Raw genomic sequence first — 17,949 nt, forward strand, 5'->3', positions numbered from 1 at the left:
CTTTAAGATCCTTCCATGCAGTGTGGATGGTGAATCATGTTTTTGTAGAGCTTGTTTGATTCGTAGAAAAAAAGAGAAAAAAAATGTGACGAACGAAAAAATAAAGAGATGTCTCTTTTTTATTGGAGTTTTCAGAAAAAAGAGACGAAAAAGTTGTATTCCTGTAGAAATATAATTTTCACATTTTATGAAAAAGTCTTTCCTATGATAAATATGGAAAAGTTACATTCTCATGAGCCGGAAATCAAAATATTTTTATTTTTTTCCAAAAAAAATCCTCCAACTATTATTATTTGATGTAAAGAATTAAAGATCTATTTTTTATTAAGAGTATAATAAAAATTATACATAATATTAAAAAAAAAATTGATGGCTAATCAAACATAAATACTACATAAATCTGTCATTTTTTATCGCAAACCAATATGCTAAAAATACTTTAGCAAATGAGTTATGGCTACGCTGTCCATCCGTACGACTATGGCAGACTTACGGTGCTGATGCTTGCAATCTATAACGGCTCATCAACCTGGTCCACATGATTTGATGGATCCTCGGCTTATCCAAGACAGGTGCGGGACTTGATAAATCGTCAGCTGGGGCCCATTGTACCGCATTAGGACAGATCATTCGGATCGACGGTCACAATTTCATCGTCTCATTTTCGAACCACGTCCCGAAACTGCCTCGGTCCGTGAGCCCGATTCGCACGTGACTCGACTCGCAGCCGATGGGATGCGTTGGCGAGATGAAACGGCCGGCAGATCTGACGCCCGCATAAAGAATGTTACAAGTACCCTCTCAGGGCACCTACACCGTATCGACTATCGGGAAAAGATGGCGGGCCCCGCATCAGGGTTCGTGCAGAGCGGAATCATGCACCTCGTAAAAGACGAAACTGCCCCTCCCTTTGTCCTCCCCGCCGCCGTTGGCGCAGGTTAAGCCACTGCGGCTCTCCCGGGGGCGCAAGATTGCGGATATCCCTTCTATACTCTTGCCCGTCGCACGCCTCCGCCGCTCTCCAAGCTCGGATTTTTGTGAATTAGATATCGGTTATCGGCGATATCGGGCGTCGTATCGGGAGGGAGGGGGAGAGGATGTCTTCGTCCGCGGCGGTCAAGGGGAGCGGCGGCGGGGGGAAGGGGAAGGCGGTGGTCTCGTCGGAGAGGGCGAAGAAGGTGGATGGATCGGGGAAGGCGGTCTCGATCTCCAAGCAGAAAGCTGTGACTGTCGCCTCCAAACAGGGGGTATTCCTCGAATGCTCTTGTGTTGTCTTGGGAAAGTTTCGATCTTGTCTGAGAATTACTGTGATCTATCGGTAGCGGTATGTGGATTTGTTGTCGGACGGCTTTAGGATAAACTTTTAGTTGGATTTGCTGGAGGTGCACGCGAGGATTCATGCTGTTTGATCAAATTTTACTATAATTGTCGCTTAGATTTTCCATTTTTGCTTGATTTGTGGTCTTTGGAGGGTAGATTTTGATTTTGTGGTGTGTTCCTCTGTTTCCTGGATTATCCGGTTGAGAATTTGGCAGGAAATTGCTTGCTTGTAGTGTTCTCTAGTGATTTGTGGTGATGGAATACTTGTTCTCTATGCTGTCTTGTTTCGATTTCAGATCCCAAAATTTGACGTTTATTTTTCTTTAAAAATTAATGCATATTTATTCTCTTCTATTTCTTCTTGATTTAGTCTAAAATAAATTGGGCCTTCTTGGATTATGTTCATGTTAGAGTTCATCTTGATGGAGGTTCTGGAATGCAATAATTTTCTTTTCTGTTGGTCCCCCATAATTTTAACTTCTGGCTTTTTAAATCAACAGTGAAATAATTAAAATTTCTTGCAATCCCTTAAATCCAATTTGGGTGCTCATTTACTTAATTCTTCCTCTTTGCATGTATTTCCTCTGTTTGATTTATGTAAGTTTTGATTCTGGAACGAAGGTGAAAGAAAAATCGTCATCAACTTCTGCGAGAACTGTTGCCAAAACAATCAAAACAACGGCTGTCAAAGTGAGGGCTCAGAAGAAAGTCTATTCCTTGGCCGGCCAGAAGTATGATCCTCCTGAAGAGGTTACAGACTTGCACATTCACTTCCTTATTTCTACTTATTCTGAGGTGATAAATTCCTTTGGAAAAATTTCTTACGCTGTGGCTGTGGATTCTTCATGGCAGAGAGAACCCTTGCGGATATTTTATGAATCCTTATCAAAGCAGATTCCATCAAGTGAAATGGCAGAGTTCTGGTAAGACTATTATTCTCATGTGCCTTTCATCCCCTCCTTCCCTATATGCCAAAATGGAAAATAAATGAAGTTACTTGAGCTTCTATGTTGTTGTAAATATTCTACTTGCTTTCTTTGGTTGTAGTTTGCGGTTGGATTCTTACTGTTCTGCCGAATGTTTTATTAAATTCCTTCTAGTTTTAATTTAAAACAGAACTCGCACATTTAGGTTTTGAATATCATAAACTTAGGGCATGGGGCATTATGCTTGTATAATTACTATCTTGGAACTAGCGCTTGATGAGTACATGCTGTTCTATGGAACTTAGAAAGCATGCTTTATTAATGTCTCATTTCGAGCTTGTTATAGATGCCAGTTCAATGACCTTCCCTTTTCTGCTTGTACTTCTAATTTCCTGATGTTCAACTAAAAAAGATTGTTGCCTTGTTGCATGCAAGAACACATTAAATTTTGTACGTATTGGCTTGTTGAATTTGCCAAATAATTGAACTACTTACTTCCAATTTTGGGTTACTGTATAATGTATTTCTGCATTTGTCAGTTAACTTTGGCATCTTCATGTAAATGATAGATTTCTTTCTTTCATTAACCCCCTTGATTATTTAAGTAGCTGCAATAATGGAAGATAATTATGTCATAAGCATGGTGCATTCTTTACGTTTTCTTAGAGCATATGAAAAGATTGATGCAGGACAGCAGGAAGAGAAAGGAAGAGAGAAAAGGGAGAGAGGAGAAATAGGGGAGAAGGAGAGAGGAGGGAGGAGGAAGAAGAAGAACTAGGCTTCGCACCTAGTCCCACTCAGGGTTTCACATGCCAGAGCTTGAATAAAGAGAATCAATTTCTATTTCATTCATAGCATAACCCTAAACGATATACGATCTAACATATTTATAGACCCAAAAATGCCCAAAAACCCTAAAGCTATGAAGCTTCACAAAAGATCATCAAAATAATAAAATACCAAAATAAGCCCTAAAGGCTGTCAAATAACAAAATACTCTAATAAGCCCAAATAACATAAAATCACTCCCAGAATAAAATTAAACTGGTTGGACCATCCTTTTGCGGCGATCGTAGACTCGAGTGATGGGTGACCTGGCACTGGTGTCCGCACCAACTCCCTCCGGGTAGGAAGAAGTCGACCTTGATAAAAGCGGCTCGGTGTAGCCTCGGTAGTACTACAACAAATCCGGGTCAATCCGTTGTAGCTCCTCGCGCGGGATCCAAGTGTAGCCAGATTTTGATCATCCTCGGTGGCGGCAGGAGACGGCGTGGCAGAGTAGCAAGGGTGGCGATGCGGCGAGGGCGACGGCGGCGAGGCATGCAGACGAAGAAGACGAACAGGTAATCCTTTTTTTTCTCTTTTTCTTTCTTTCTTTCTCTTTTTTTCCTCTTTTTTTTCTTTTCTTTTTTTCTCTTTTTTTCTCGTTTTCTTCCAAACCAAGCGGATTCGGGTTGACGGGCACGACTCGCTCCACTAACCCGTTATTGTGCTTCTTCTTTGCGGGTTGTTGTGGGCGGTTACCCGGCTTCCGTGACGGGCGCGTGGAGTGCAGCGTTGGCTAGCGACAAGGTCAAGGGTTTCGACGAGGATGAAGGGGCAGAGGCGGTGTTGAGGATGATGGGGTGTCGGGGAGGGGCAGCGGCGCTCCTCTTCTCATATTCGAACAAAGATGGCGATGGAGGAGGGGTTTCCCTTCGCTTTCCTCGGGAGCCGCCATATCTCAGGGGTTCCCTTTCTCTTCTTGTACGCCGCTGGAAGGAGGAGATGCTCACGAGAATAGGGCTTGGAAGTTCGGCTTCGGAAGAAGAAACGGGGAGCAGGGAAGCGGAAGAGGGAAAAGTGAACCTCCTAGAGAAGACACCCCAAAGTTTTTCCTCCCGCATGAAGCCCAAGCCCACGACCCACGGCAACCCAAGATTTTCTCTTTCTGCGTAGCCGTGCTCTGATACCAAAGTTGATGCAGGATAGTAGGGAGAGAAAGGGAGAGGAGAAATAGGGAAGAAGGAGAGAGGAGGGAGGAGGAGAAAGAACTCGGTTTCGCACCTAGCTCTGCTCAGGGTTTTACACGCCAGAGCTTGAAGAAAGAGAATGAATTTTTATTTCATTCATAGCATAACCCTAAACGATGTACGGTCCAACATATTTATAGATCCAAAAATGCAAAAAAAAACCCTAAAAGAAATTAGTCTCACAAAAGACCGTCAAAATAACGAAATACCAAAATAAACCCTAAAGACTGTCAAATAGCAAAATATCCTAATAAGCCCAAATAACATAAAATCACTCCCAGAATAAAATCATACTGACTGGACCATCCTTCTGCAGCGACCGTAAACCTGAGTGACGGGTGACCTGGCACTGGTGTCCGCACCAAGGATAGAAAGTATTTAGTCCGGCAATGCATACTAATAGCATGGGTTTCTTTAAGGCCGTAATTCCGTACAATCAAAAATACTAAACATTGCACTGCCTAATTATCTTGTCAACCAACACAAAAAGGTAAAGAAAAAAAAAATCAAACCATTGAAATATTTTGCTTGATTTTAGTAAGGCTTGAGTTCTGTGTTACCACTGGATCTGACTCCCCAATGATCTAGTGATGGCATTACAAAGGCAAGATTTATCGTGAAAACCATCTCTTAACACATTGCTTTATGTTCACCATCATCTTTTGCAGCTATTGTTCATAACTGAAGGAAAAATTGACCGACCAAAAGATATTTGCCAAAGAGATTTGTTTGACTATCTTGAACTGAACAAAAGTACAAGCTGCAACTTGCGCTCATTTCTGATCTTGTGCATGTAAAATCTAAAATTGAGTTGGAAGAATTGTTCTCCACATTTAAAGAGGCTTGTGAAGACAGTCTTGGGAAAGGGTATAAACCATTCTTATATTCGAGGCATTCCAATGTTCATTTGAAGAACTTCTCCCGCAGCCCTCCCTTCTCATGGCTGGCTCCTTGCTCATCTTTTCCCATCTCTCTAGCATATTGTTCCTTAACATGATCATTTTTCATGCAAAATAGATCTCATTTCCTTTTCAGAATTTGGATTGTTTGCACCTTGGATGTTCATTCTGCATGCTGATTCCATCTTGGTTCTCTGATGCTTTGTCATAACTTGTGCAGTCTCAGCACTTCAATTTACTGATATTTCAAAATTATTGCCTTTTGTTCCGCCAAATTTTCATATGAGCCTTCACAACTAACCAGAGGCAGACATCATATAGAATCTTCAAAATAGATAGGCATTATTGACCCCTGCAACTCTCAAAATACGATCTTGAAAGGCCTTCGGCTTGAGTGGGGATTTCGTCGAGCACCTGGTGGTTGCCCCATGGCAGCCCCCAGTAGCAGTGAGCCAGGTGAAGGGAACTAGGGCCGACAGGCTGGCCAGAAATCAGGTTGACCGAGACCACCCCTCTGTGGTCTGCGGTGGCACAGGGGGCCATGTGAAGACCGGAGTTCCTTCCCCACTGGATCTCCAAGGAGGAGATGGCGACGCTCGAATGCTGCTTCCATGGGTGGCAAGGGTGTCGTCGGAGCAACTAGAGCTGGCGAGGACTGAATGGGAGGAGAAGGTGGTGATTGCGAAGAACTTGGGGAGGCAAGTTCCGGCGGACCTAGTGGCACGCGAGATCAGAGGTCGGGCCAAACGCCAGCTCCCAGTGGAGGTGCTCCCAATGGCAGAGGGTCTCATGACCGTCCGCTTTGGGTCGGAGAAGAGCGGGCGAAGGTAATGGCGACGGGCTCATGGGTGGTGGCAGGCCAGCTTCTTACAATGGAAGAATGGTAGGCTAACTTCACCCTGGGGACCCAGACTGTAAGCCGGACAGTGATCTAGGTCCGGCTACCGGGTCTTCCTATGGAGTACTGGGATAGGGTCGCCATCTTCGATATTGTGGCGGCGGCGGCGGGGCGGCCGATGGAGCTCGACGGCATCTCCAACGAGTGGCAATGGATCGGGTACGCTCGAGTGCGGGTGGAGGTAGATGCAGGTAAGCCCCTGGTACCTGGATCTTTTGTTCAAGGAAGACAGAAGAAGTTTTGGCAAGCCTTCGTCTATAAGGACCTGCCAAGTCTCTGCTTCCACTGTGCTCGCATCGGCCACCAAGCGACTGAATGTCGACTCCACGCACCGAAGAAGAAGACAAATTCGGTAGGGGCTGGGGGTTCGGGTGAAGCTCCAGAGGAAAGGGCGGTAAATCCGTAAATGGCCTAGAGGGGCAGGGGCCGACGATGTTCGGCCCGTGGATGGCAGCAACCCATGTTCGGATGCAACGGGGTGGCGGTGCTAGGGCTGAAGCGCAGACGAAGAAGACGACTGGGTCTCCCACCGAGTCGACCCAGGGACCAACCGCAATTGACCCAGAGCCAAGTCCAGGCAAGGTGGAGCTGAGTACGCCCGAGTCCTCGTCAGACTCTGAGGGCTGGTAGAAGCCCAAGAAGATAGCCCGATGTATCTCGCTGGAAAAGAGCAACGGACCCGGCCACCTGGTGTTGGGTGTGGAGAAGATGCTAGCGGCTCAGGCCGAGTCGGCACCGGGTCGCACTCAAACGGGTGACATTCGAGCCCAAGCCCAGAGGGCAGGCCCAGGCCTGAACCACACTCCAGACCAGGCCACAAATCCGGGCCCAAGCATCCCACCGAGCTGCGCAGAGGAGCAGGGAGAACTGGGTCGGGCCCAAGTCCACGAAGCCAAGGCGGGCTTTGGGTCCGTTGGCGCGGGAGGTGGGCCTGGCCCACTGAAATGGGCTAGGAGCCCAACAAGGAGGCACGAGGTCAACGGATCAGGGATTTGCGAGACAGCCCGGGGTCCTGCGATGCCTTCGTGCCCAGCTGTGATCACCACGCTCTAGGCTGGCGAACAGCAATGGTTCAGGAGTCGGAGCCTGTCACCGGCGGTCGGGGCATGCTTCCGGGCAGGCGATGGTGCCAGTCACGGCGGAGGAGGCGGTGCCAGCAGGCAACGAACCACAATGGACCACGGACCCCAGTACACGGCGAGGGACGCTGGCACACAGTGGAGCAGCCGTGATGGGGGCACTGCCGCAAGCGGCAGTCGACCAAGGAGGGGCGCCGGCCGGAAAGGAGAAGTCCAGCGCTCAGCCGACCTCGAAGGAAGAAGGCTCCGTCCCACGCAAGACACGAGAGACCTGGGCATGGGGTTTCAGGTCCGAGCCATTGGTGGGCATCCAGGGAGGTGGATAGGTCGTCACATGAGCCAGTAGTCCAGGTGCTTAAGGAAATGCTAGAGAAGCCTGGATAGGGGGAAACAGTGTCTACCGAGGAGGTGAATGGGTCGTCGGGCCCAAAGAGCATTGCCCGTTCTGCCAAACCTCCAAACCTCCAATGAAGATCTTGCTGTGGAACTGTCGGGGCGCCAGAAAACCATCCTTTCGACCGGCCTTTTGCAGATTAGTGAGCTTGCACAATCCTGAGATCTGTGTTCTGTTCGAGACCCAGCTTGCAGCGAGCTAGGCGTGCCATCCCGAGGTCATGGGGAGTGTATGTGGTGGAGTCCCAAGGCCTTTCAGGGGGATCATTGTCTTGTGGAGACTAGGAGGATGTAGCCTCGATGTCTTCCACAAATGTACCCAGTAGGTGATTATGGTGATCTCAAAAGATAGTGGCCCCCCTTGGGTCTTACTAGCGGCATATGCGAGTAAGGACTATCAAGAGAGGAGGTCTTTATGGGAGGAGGCACCAATCTCATCCAATTAGGGTATCCGGTGATGATGGCAGGGGACTTCAACTGCATTGATGGCCTGGAGGAGAAGAGGGGGAGGAAGGTCTTCACTAACAAGATCAAGATCAAGGAGTTCCAGGACTTCATTATGTCCAACGATCTAGCTGACCTCGATTCTCCGGACCGAGGTTCACCTAGTGCAACAACAGACTAAGTCGGGCGCGTGTTTGGGAGAGGATTGATTGTGCCTTTGCTTCGACCAGCAGTATTTAGAGATTCCGGACTACGGGGTGCCCCACCTGCCTAGGATAGCATCAGACCACTGCCTTGTCCTGGGGAGTACCTCACATGCTTTTCCTATTCATAGTCCTTTTCGATTCGAGAAAGTGTGGCTATCCTATTCGCGGTCTTGGGATGTGGTGAGGGAGGCATGGCAAGTGCCAGTCGGAGGAGATGTGATGTACAGGGTAACCAAAAAGCTGGAGTTGACCTGACGATGACTGATCAGATGGAATAAAAAGAAGGTGGAAAATATTTTCAGGAGGGTGGAGGATACCGAGGCAGCCATCATAAGATTGCAGGCATTAGAGGACAACGGGGGCGGCTTGTCAGAGGTAGAGCAGGAAAAGCTCAGGGGGCTACTGGCTACACACTATTCCTTACTCAGACAGTAGGACGTGCTTTGGAGGCAGAAATCTAGGATCTAATGAATTAAGGAAGGTGATCGGAGCACAAGATTTTTCCATTAGTCGACTATTATCTGGTGACAGCGGAACCACGTGTGCAGGATCAGGGATGGTAGTAGGCAGGTATCAGAGGACTAGGAGGTAGTTAGGCAGATCTTAGAGATGTTCTTCTGAGCCAGGCGGACTAAAGTAGGGGGTGTGGATGGCGAGTCTGGGGACCAGACCTGGAGAGGCAGGTATCAGAGGACGAGAATGCAGCTCTAGTCAATCCGGTGTCAGACTTGGAGGTTCAGGCAGCCCTCTGACCCTTGGGTGAGGATAAATCCCCGGGCCCGAATGGTTTCCCCTTGATCTTCTTTCAAAGATACTGACACATCATCAGACAGGAGGTGACAGAGGCTGTCCAGCAATTTTTTGGTTCTACGTCGATGCCAAAGGAGTGGTGATGCCGAACCAAATTTAAAATGGAAGCAGAAGAAGAGGGGAAGAGAAGGAGGAAGAAGAAGAGAAGAAGGAGAAGGGAGGAGGAGAAAGGAGAGGAAAACGTGGGGGAAGGAAATTCTTAATTCTTCATTAAACCCTAATCATGAAAATAGTTCCCTATACATAGGGCCCAAATACACAATTTGCATAAACCCCCTTACACAGAAATAAATCCTAATAAACCCACAAATAACACAAATAAACTACAAATAAGCCCTAAAATGCAAATAAGCCCCGAAATAAAATAAACCACAAATAAACCCTAGAATGCAAATAAGCCCAGAAATAAAATAATAAAATAAATATGCAAATAAACGGGTCTAACTCAATCCGGGGGCTCAGGATCATTTGGATGAAGGGCTCTGATGTCCCCATCAACTCCTCTCGGATGAGAAAAACTCGACCCCGTCGAGTACAGGTCTGGCCGGCTGTCGTACTGCTCCAGAAGATCGGGGTCAAGGCGCTGCAACTATGCTCTGGAAATCCACGTCACATTAGACTTTGATCGACCTTTCCACCGAACAAGGTAACGTTGGTAATCACCGTTCGTGGTTGAAATAACCTGCTCATCCAATATATATTCTATTTGTTCTCTGCGTGCATGAACTTTGGGAAGTGCTGGCTCAACAGCAGGTAATAGTTCAGGGTGTCCAACATGGGCAGGTACATCAATAAAGAGGTCAGAAGGCATGAATATTATCTTTTTGTATGGGACCAAATCTTCAATATTAAATGTCGCACTAATTCCATAGTTATCAGGAAGATCCACAACATATGCATTCGAACTGATTTTCTTTAAGATTTTGAACGGTTCTGCACTACAAGTTTGCAATTTCTTAAACATATCTGAAGAAAATCGTTTAAGCCTAATTCTTATCATGATGTAATCTTTTTTACTTAACTCTTTATAACGTCTATGTAAATCAGTAAGGAATTTATATTTTAAGTTATTAAAGTGACTACAATTGCTGATTTCTTGATGCAATGAATGTGGATGTGATGCAATTGATTGTGCAGACTCAAAGACTCTATACTGATGAGACATGAAAAACAGGTTTATGGTTTGCCAAGGTTTGTAATCATGCACCAATTCGAATGGACTCATACCTATGGACTTGTTAACCGAACTATTACATGCAAACTCAACTGTCGGTAACATTAAATTCCAGGTCCTAGCATATGCATTCGGTCTGAGCCTATGATGTGGAAGGTTGGACAGAGATGCTCCAGAAACTAGATCGATTGCGCGTTGGATATCACGCATTGGAGAAAGTGCATCCGGAAGATCATCAGGGAGTGCATCATGAAACTCCTCTAGAAGAGAAACTACTACTGGGGAATGTTGAAGGTTGGACTCCGCATGGGTATCTTTAGCTACAAGTGCCAATTCAGGTGACTTGCTCTCAATATCTGTCACTACCTCTTCCACAGTAGTGATGTGAAGTGGCTTGATTGTACTTAGATCAATAGTCTCCTTTTGGAAATCATTTTGGACAAGGTCTAATTCTGTAGGTTCGTCTTCAAAGTCTTCTTCATAGTCTTCTATATTTGTTTCATAGACTTCTTCGACATATTCGGCCTCTTGGTTCCTAACTTCTGGTTCAGTAATCGGATAGGTCTTAGTGGAACATTGGGGCGCTATATGGCCGAATTGTTGACATCTAGAGTATTGGGTTTGGTGCCTAGGAGAGTGGGGAAGGACTACAGGTGGTGCGACCAAACCGATTTTAAGTTGGGCTGTAACAGGGGTTGGCGATTTAGGGGTTCTAGAATTTTGCACGAGCTCACGGATCTCTTGTTTGAATTCCTTGTATCCAGCCCGCATGGCAACGATCTGTTCTAAGAGAGACCTCAAAATATCGGAATTCATGGTAGCTACAGGAGTTTTAGGTTGATTGAGATAGTACTCCATATCACTACAGGTTGGCATGCAATGATGACACTGGGTGATGATGTGAAATGCAGTGTCACTAATGAAACCCTAATAAATATGATGCAAGATCAAATTTGATGCAGGACAACCTACTAATGCAATCTATTATGATTGCAGAGATCAGCAAGTTTTCACAAGAATAACTTAAAGTTTAAATGTTGCTGATTTTTTACTTTGGTTATTCAGAATTAAGGATTAAGATTATTCAATTTAAGAAATTAGATTGCAATCAAGTAGTACAGTTGTTCTGATCCTAAAGTAATCTGATCGAATAATGTTGAGAAACGTCCTGTTACTAGGGTGTGCTAATTTAATGTTAAGATTTAAAGGGTAATAGGACGGGTTCGGAAGTGAAAGGTTTAATGTTCTGAATTTTGACAACAATATAAATTTTCAAGAATATGGCTATCATGCAAGAGAACTAGAACATAATTAAATGAACAAGCCAGAAAAAGTAGAAACCTATCACCTATCGTGAAGTAGTCGACCAAAATCGTGTGCTTGTGGACTAGGGCGACGATCAGGGGCACGAATGCAGCTGGTAGGCTCTTCAATTGGCGGACCGAATTTGACTTCAGCAATTTGCAGACTTGAATAATTCTAACTAGTAGGCCTATACTCAGCGGCTCTGAAAAGGAGTGGCGTGCCTGGCGACAGTGGCCCGATTGCGAGGAAAAGGGTGGTTTTCAGGCTGGGTCTGATGGGGAGGAATGGGCCGAATACTTTTTTGTGATGGCCTGATGAAGGGGGGGTGGGGTGGATTATGCTTACGGTGGTGGCGCGGACCTGACACTTGTTGGCCCGAAGGTTGAGGAAGGGGCGGGCGAGTGTGTGGGTGTGGGGCCTGATGAAACCCCCGTGGAGTCGGCCCGTGGGAGTTTGAAGGGAAGAGGGGTTTTGATCGGAGAAGAAGGGAGGGGAAAGGGGAACGGGGCGGGGGCGGCATAAGTGGGGGAGGAGAGGGACAAAGGGAGCCGGACGCGGGTTGGGGCGAGAGCGGAAGCGGCGAGGCAGCGGAGCAGAGGCAGGGGGATGGATCTCGGCGCCGAGAAAGAAGCACAGAGGTGGGGCGGCTCGGTGGTTCGATGGCGGCGTGCTCGGAGGGCACGAAGAAGCGCTGCGGGCGGTCTGCTTGGGGAAGGCGGCGTTCGGAGGGAAAGCTCGGCGGAGGGATTTTCCCCCTGTTCCTTGTGTGAGAACCGAGAGTGGGAAGAAAGGATTTTTTTTTTTTTGGGGGGGGGGAAGGCCTGATGAAGGAGGCGTGTGGTAGCGGGCAGTGGGAAATCAAAAGGATAAAGACGGAGGTGGAGGTGGTGGGGTGAGGTTGTGCAGCGGGCGTGGGTGACGATTCAAGTGGCAGCAACGGAGAAAGATGCTGTGTAGGGATCCGAGGCTTTGGCATAGGGGCAAGCCGAGGCTCTGATACCAAGTTGATGCCGAACCAAATTTAAAATGGAAGCAGAAGAAGAGGGGAAGAGAAGGAGGAAGAAGAAGAGAAGAAGGAGAAGGGAGAAGGAGAAAGGAGAGAAAAACGTGGGGGAAGAAAATTCTTAATTCTTCATTAAACCCTAATCATGAAAATAGTTCCCTATATATAGGGCCCAAATATACAATTTGCATAAACCCCCTTACACAGAAATAAATCCTAATAAACCCACAAATAACACAAATAAACCACAAATAAGCCCTAAAATGCAAATAAGCCCAGAAATAAAATAAACCACAAATAAACCCTAGAATGCAAATAAGCCCAGAAATAAAATAATAAAATAAATATGCAAATAAACGGGTCTGACTCAATCCGGAGGCTCGGGATCATCTGGATGAAGGGCTCTGATGTCCCCATCAAGTGGAGATGGACCTTCATCACTCTGATTCTGAAGAGACAGGATCCAGTGGAGCCGAGTCATTACAGGCCAATCAGCTTGTGTACTTTCTTGTACAAAGTTGTGGTGAAGGTTTTAGTCTAGAGGATGAGAGGCATTCTATCCAGACTGATCAATCCTAAGCAGGGGGCTCTTATTAGAGGTCATTCCATCTCTAATAGCATCCTCATTGCTTACAAGTTTATGACTAACCTACAGAGGCTGCCCAGGCGCATGTGTTTGATGGGGATCAAACTTGACATGGAGAGAGCTTACGATAAGATGCGGTGGGACTTCGTGGTACGGTGCCTGAAGGGATTGGGTTTCCATCCGCAGTGGATTAGGTGTATTCAAGGATGCATCCTGACACCGTCTTTTGCACTACTGATCAATGGCTCCCCGTCACGCTTCTTCGAGTCATCGGTGGGGCTACGACAGGGTTGCCCGCTGTCACCTCTTTTGTTTATCATATGTGCAAATGCTCTATCCCGCTTTCTACGGCAGGCCACGGTGACACAGGGGTTGGAGGCCTACAACCCGACGTCGGAGACGACCCCGATCTCCCACTTATTATTCGTAGATGATTGTATGTTATTGGCCCATGCGATGAGGTGATCGACTCTAGCCATCAGCAGGATCTTGGGGGCGTACTGTGGAGCATCAAGTCAGCAAGTCAATCTGATCAAGTCAGCTATCTGGTTCAACCCGAAGATCGATCCGAGGGTGAAGGCATCTGTCATGAGCATTCTGGAGATTGGCGAGCAGGAGGAGACCCTCAGGTACCTCGGGGTCCCGATCACGGGACGACGACTGTGCAGTGGGGAGTGCACGAGCATGGAGCAGGGTATTAGACACAAACTGGAGAGCTGGCAGGCGGGTGCTCTATCGATGATGGGCAGAGTCAGTCAGTCTTGAGCTCCATTCCTATTTATTTGTTATCTAACATCCTGGTTCCCTTTGCAACACTTCGAGGTCTGGAGAGGCTGTTTAGAAGCTTCATGTGGAGGCAGCAGGGGGACAGAGGGGGTATTCAGCTTGTGGCTTGGGAAACCATAAGTCAGCCGACCAATTGGGGCAAACTGAGAGTATACTCACTGATCAAGCATAGAGAGATACCCACGACCAGGTTAGCAGCTAGGTTTCTCCTGGAGCCAAAGAATCTTTGGGGCACTCTGCTAAGAGCGAAGTATGGAGACCCACACTCCCAACCCACCATGCACGCTGGACGAGGAGCATCCTTTATATGGCGGGAGATTTGTGCGCACGCCTCGAGGGTTCTACCGGCGATCAGATGGGAGATCGGGGATTGCCGGACAGTCAGGATCCTGGAGGACTGATGGTTATCTGAGGTTTCACTGCAGGACTGACCCACCATGGTCGACCACGGGTGGCTGGAGGGCCACAGAGTATGCAAACTTTTCATCAGAGGGGAGCGCAGGTGGGACAAGGATCTCATCAGGCTCGTGTTCATGGAGCAGCTGGCCGAGCAGGTTCTAGCTATGCCAATCATAGAGGAAGCGACAACAGACAGAAGAGTGTGGAGCATGACCGAATCGCTAGTGGTAAGGGTCCGAGACCTCTTGGGGCTGGTTCCGAGGCCTACGACTCGACAGATTGAGAGCTAGATGGATTTGGAGGATGCGCATTTATCCACGGGTTGCCTTGTTTCTCTAGAAGGTGGCCTGAGAGTGCTTGCCTACCAGAGCTGTGTTGGAGAGGCGGGGTGTGAGGATTCCGACAGCTTGTTTGACCTACCCGGAGGTGGAGTCCATTTACCGCGCCCTCATCAGATGCCCGCGGGCCAGCCAAGTTTGGTGCTATGCTTCAGCCCAGATGGACCAGTGGCAGCGGTGGTCGTCCATTGAGGATCCCTGCATTTTCTGGAGGCCTTGGTACGGGGCTCTAAGTTTGAGGAGAAGGAGATCTGAGCTGCCTATTTGGCCTACTAGTGTTGGCTAGATAGAAATGCACGAGTCTTCGAGAGCATCAGCCCTCACCCGAGGGTGACAACAATTAGAGCACTTTTGCATACGGCAGAGATCACCGGTATTGCAGAGGTATCGCCTGCTAGGTTGCTAGGGACATTTGGGGCCCCCATTTTGCTTTTTGTAGCATCCAGAATAGTCTTTGTCTCTTGGGTGCCCCCACCTTCAAGTTTTCTCAAGGTGAACTTCGATGGCAGTGTGGCTAATGACGGAAGATACAGCAGTGTGGGTTTCACCATCCGAGACCACAACGCCAGACTAGTTGCGGTGGGAGGCCGATGGAGCTTTGACTCGTCAGTGATATGTGTCGAGCTTAGAGCAGCCTGAGAGGGTATTTGCTATACGAGACGGACACTGGGCGCGGACCGTATCATCCTTGAGGGGGATTCGGCCACGGTGGTTGAGTGGATCCGGGGTCAGGGATACACAGCTGAGGACCGTCTGCTGATCCATGAGATTTGCAGACTGCTGGGAAAGTGCCACTCCTACCAGACCTAACACGTCTATAAGGAGGCAAATGGGACTGCTGACTAGGTTGTCTTCTTTGCAGCCCATCACTCCGGTGGGTTTGTCTGGTTGGACAGTGGACCCGTGCCAAGGCCTTTATGTAGCCTTTTGCTTTCTGACTTTGTTGACCGCATCCACACCTGTAATGTGTGAGCCGCCATTGTACCAAGAAAAAAAAAAGATAGGCATTCAATTTCATTTTTGTAAAACATCCTCTTATTCTTCAATCCCTGGTCTTTCTAATGTTGACTTTCTCAAAGGACTAGATGGTGAATCCTTATGTTAGGCTACCAAAAGAGCATTTTATTCTCTTTGTTACCAAAGACAAGTGACTTCTTTTCTCCCTTCTTCTCTCCAATGTATAGATACCATAAAAATACAAATTACACCCTTTGGATCCTTACTATCATCTCCTTTCGCATTCATTGCTACAATTATTTCTCCAAAATTGGGGTGGCAAAAACCATCCCGACCTAAAAAATTGAGCCAACCTGACCCTATTTGGATCATATTTGGATCAAGGGTTTTTTAATTAGGGTTCGTATGGGTTGGATAAGTATTGACTAGATGAAGCTATGGAGCATCTCTTCTTCTATCCACTTTTGATCCACGTTATGGGGGTGTACTGGTCATCTATAGAGTACATTTCCATATCGGCTCGCATAGTCCTGCGGTCAATGATCTCTTTGGCTCGTAGCTGACACAACAAGACGTTCCGAGCTCGGGGTCGGGACGTCATAATAAGCATTAGAAGAGGTTGCTGTAGGTCGTAGCAGCGGAGAGATCCGGCCGAGGTCGACTGAGCCTTCGGTGGAGTCCGAGATCGGGCTGATTCTGAGCAGTACCATGGTCCTGTCTGATCGGTGTTGTGGTCTGCCTGGCCGGAATGGAATGATCCCTTGCCCTGAGTAGAACGATCCATTTTGCCCCCCATCACTGTGCATGCCTAAATTGGACCGGATATCTAAATAGAGCCAATGTTAGGAAGTTCTGACTTCTTGATTTCCAGTGTGGAAGTCTCTTGTGCTGTGATCTTTTGAGGTGGGGTCATAAACTACTTATTCCCTGCAATATTATTTGTCAGTGATTATGATCTCTTGGCTTTCTTCTTTTCTGCTAGCAAGGTTTCTTCTTCTCTTCAAGTAGGTGCTCTCATTATATGTGGTGGGTGATATTTACTGTAATTCTAGGTTAACTGTTGGCAAGATGACAAATCCTCCAATGGCTGGAAACTAGCATCCACTTCATAGTCAAAGTTAATTTAGGAATTCCTCTAGACTAAATCTCATAACAGATGTATTTCATTATCTGAAATGAGTAAATAAGAGGGCAAATGGTTTTCCTGACTTTTCAAGTTGTTTTACACAACACAATGCTAAACAACTACAGTAAGCTGCAAAATATTATGGTGCTCCTCTGGTGTGTAGTCAAATGCAAGTCTAGTATGTAGCTTCTGTCTATGTAGTCATGTAGGCTTTGATTGTTTGGAGACACAGCAGAATTCACATCACAGATACTAGCTGAAAATATTGCACTTATAACCAAACCTTAGTTTGGTATTTGTAGGGACTTAATATTTATGTGCATGGCTCCCAAATTGCACTCATGCCAACTAGGTACGATAGTTGGACACCTTACCATGAACCTAAGAAGTTTTTTGCTCCTTTTTCTTGTGCTATATATAGAGAAATTAAAATGTATACGATTATTTGCATGCAATTCTTCAATTTGAAAATTTTGAAGTTATCTGCAATTTTAAGACTGACTAAAATTATTTACACTTGTCCTCATTAGTTTGATTTTTTAATCTATGTGATTGATTTGGCTTTTGATAGTGGTATCTAGACTGCTCTCTTCCTACTTCTTTAGTAACTCACAGATTTTGCCGTTCTCAACATACAGGATGATGGAACATGGCCTGCTATCCCCTGAACGTGCAAAGAAAGCATATGAGAGAAAGCAGAAGAGGCAGCAGCAACTGCGAATGGGCACTCCTATCAAATCCACAAAGCAAGAGAGACCAGAGAGCTCAAAGAAACCACAGGTATCGAAGAATGGAGATGTCAAGGCAAAGAAAAGAGTCAATTACGATGATGATGACTTTATTGTGAAACAAAAGAAGTCAAGGGGATAATGTGAGCTTAATATAGTTGTTAAGCCATATTTTCAAGACATAACAACGGAAGAAGCTGCTATGTTCGAACTTCTAGTTGCCAAAAGAAGTGACTAAAGTCGGTATTAAGAAGAGGCAACAAGCATTGTGATTGAGCTCCACATGTTTAACTCAGTGTAATGTAACGAATATATGAACATTCTTTATATGCTTCAATTTGATATACAATAAGATGACAATTGTAGTTCTTGTTGATCAAGTACATTTTGCTTATAAATGTGTTTCAAATGATACTTGGTTGTGCATGAGATTGTGTTCAGAATGTTCTATTTTACTGGGTGTTTTCCTTGTGGAAAGAGGAGGCATCCCTCCAGGCTGTAGCCTTAACAAGTTTTAGGTTCCAAAAATCTCCCCAAAATTTGTCAATTCAGTTTTTTTC

General features: G+C 46.5%; 1 protein-coding gene across 1 annotated transcript; it reads left to right on the forward strand.

Annotated features, from left to right (window-relative positions):
• Positions 1-923: 923 nt before the first annotated feature.
• On the forward strand, positions 924-17,815 carry LOC103699949 (uncharacterized). The gene is made up of 4 exons (XM_039125472.3): positions 924-1,247; positions 1,942-2,070; positions 2,173-2,243; positions 17,300-17,815. The coding sequence occupies exons 1-4, from the start codon at positions 1,098-1,100 to the stop codon at positions 17,529-17,531; spliced, it is 582 nt and encodes a 193-aa protein (XP_038981400.1). The 5' UTR covers positions 924-1,097; the 3' UTR covers positions 17,532-17,815.
• The last annotated feature ends 134 nt before the right edge of the window (positions 17,816-17,949 follow it).

Source organism: Phoenix dactylifera, chromosome 1 (genome assembly GCF_051530095.1).
Source record: "Phoenix dactylifera cultivar Ajwa chromosome 1, Ajwa_hap1_PhDact_Kaust_v1.1, whole genome shotgun sequence".
NCBI classification, from domain to species: domain Eukaryota; kingdom Viridiplantae; phylum Streptophyta; class Magnoliopsida; order Arecales; family Arecaceae; genus Phoenix; species Phoenix dactylifera.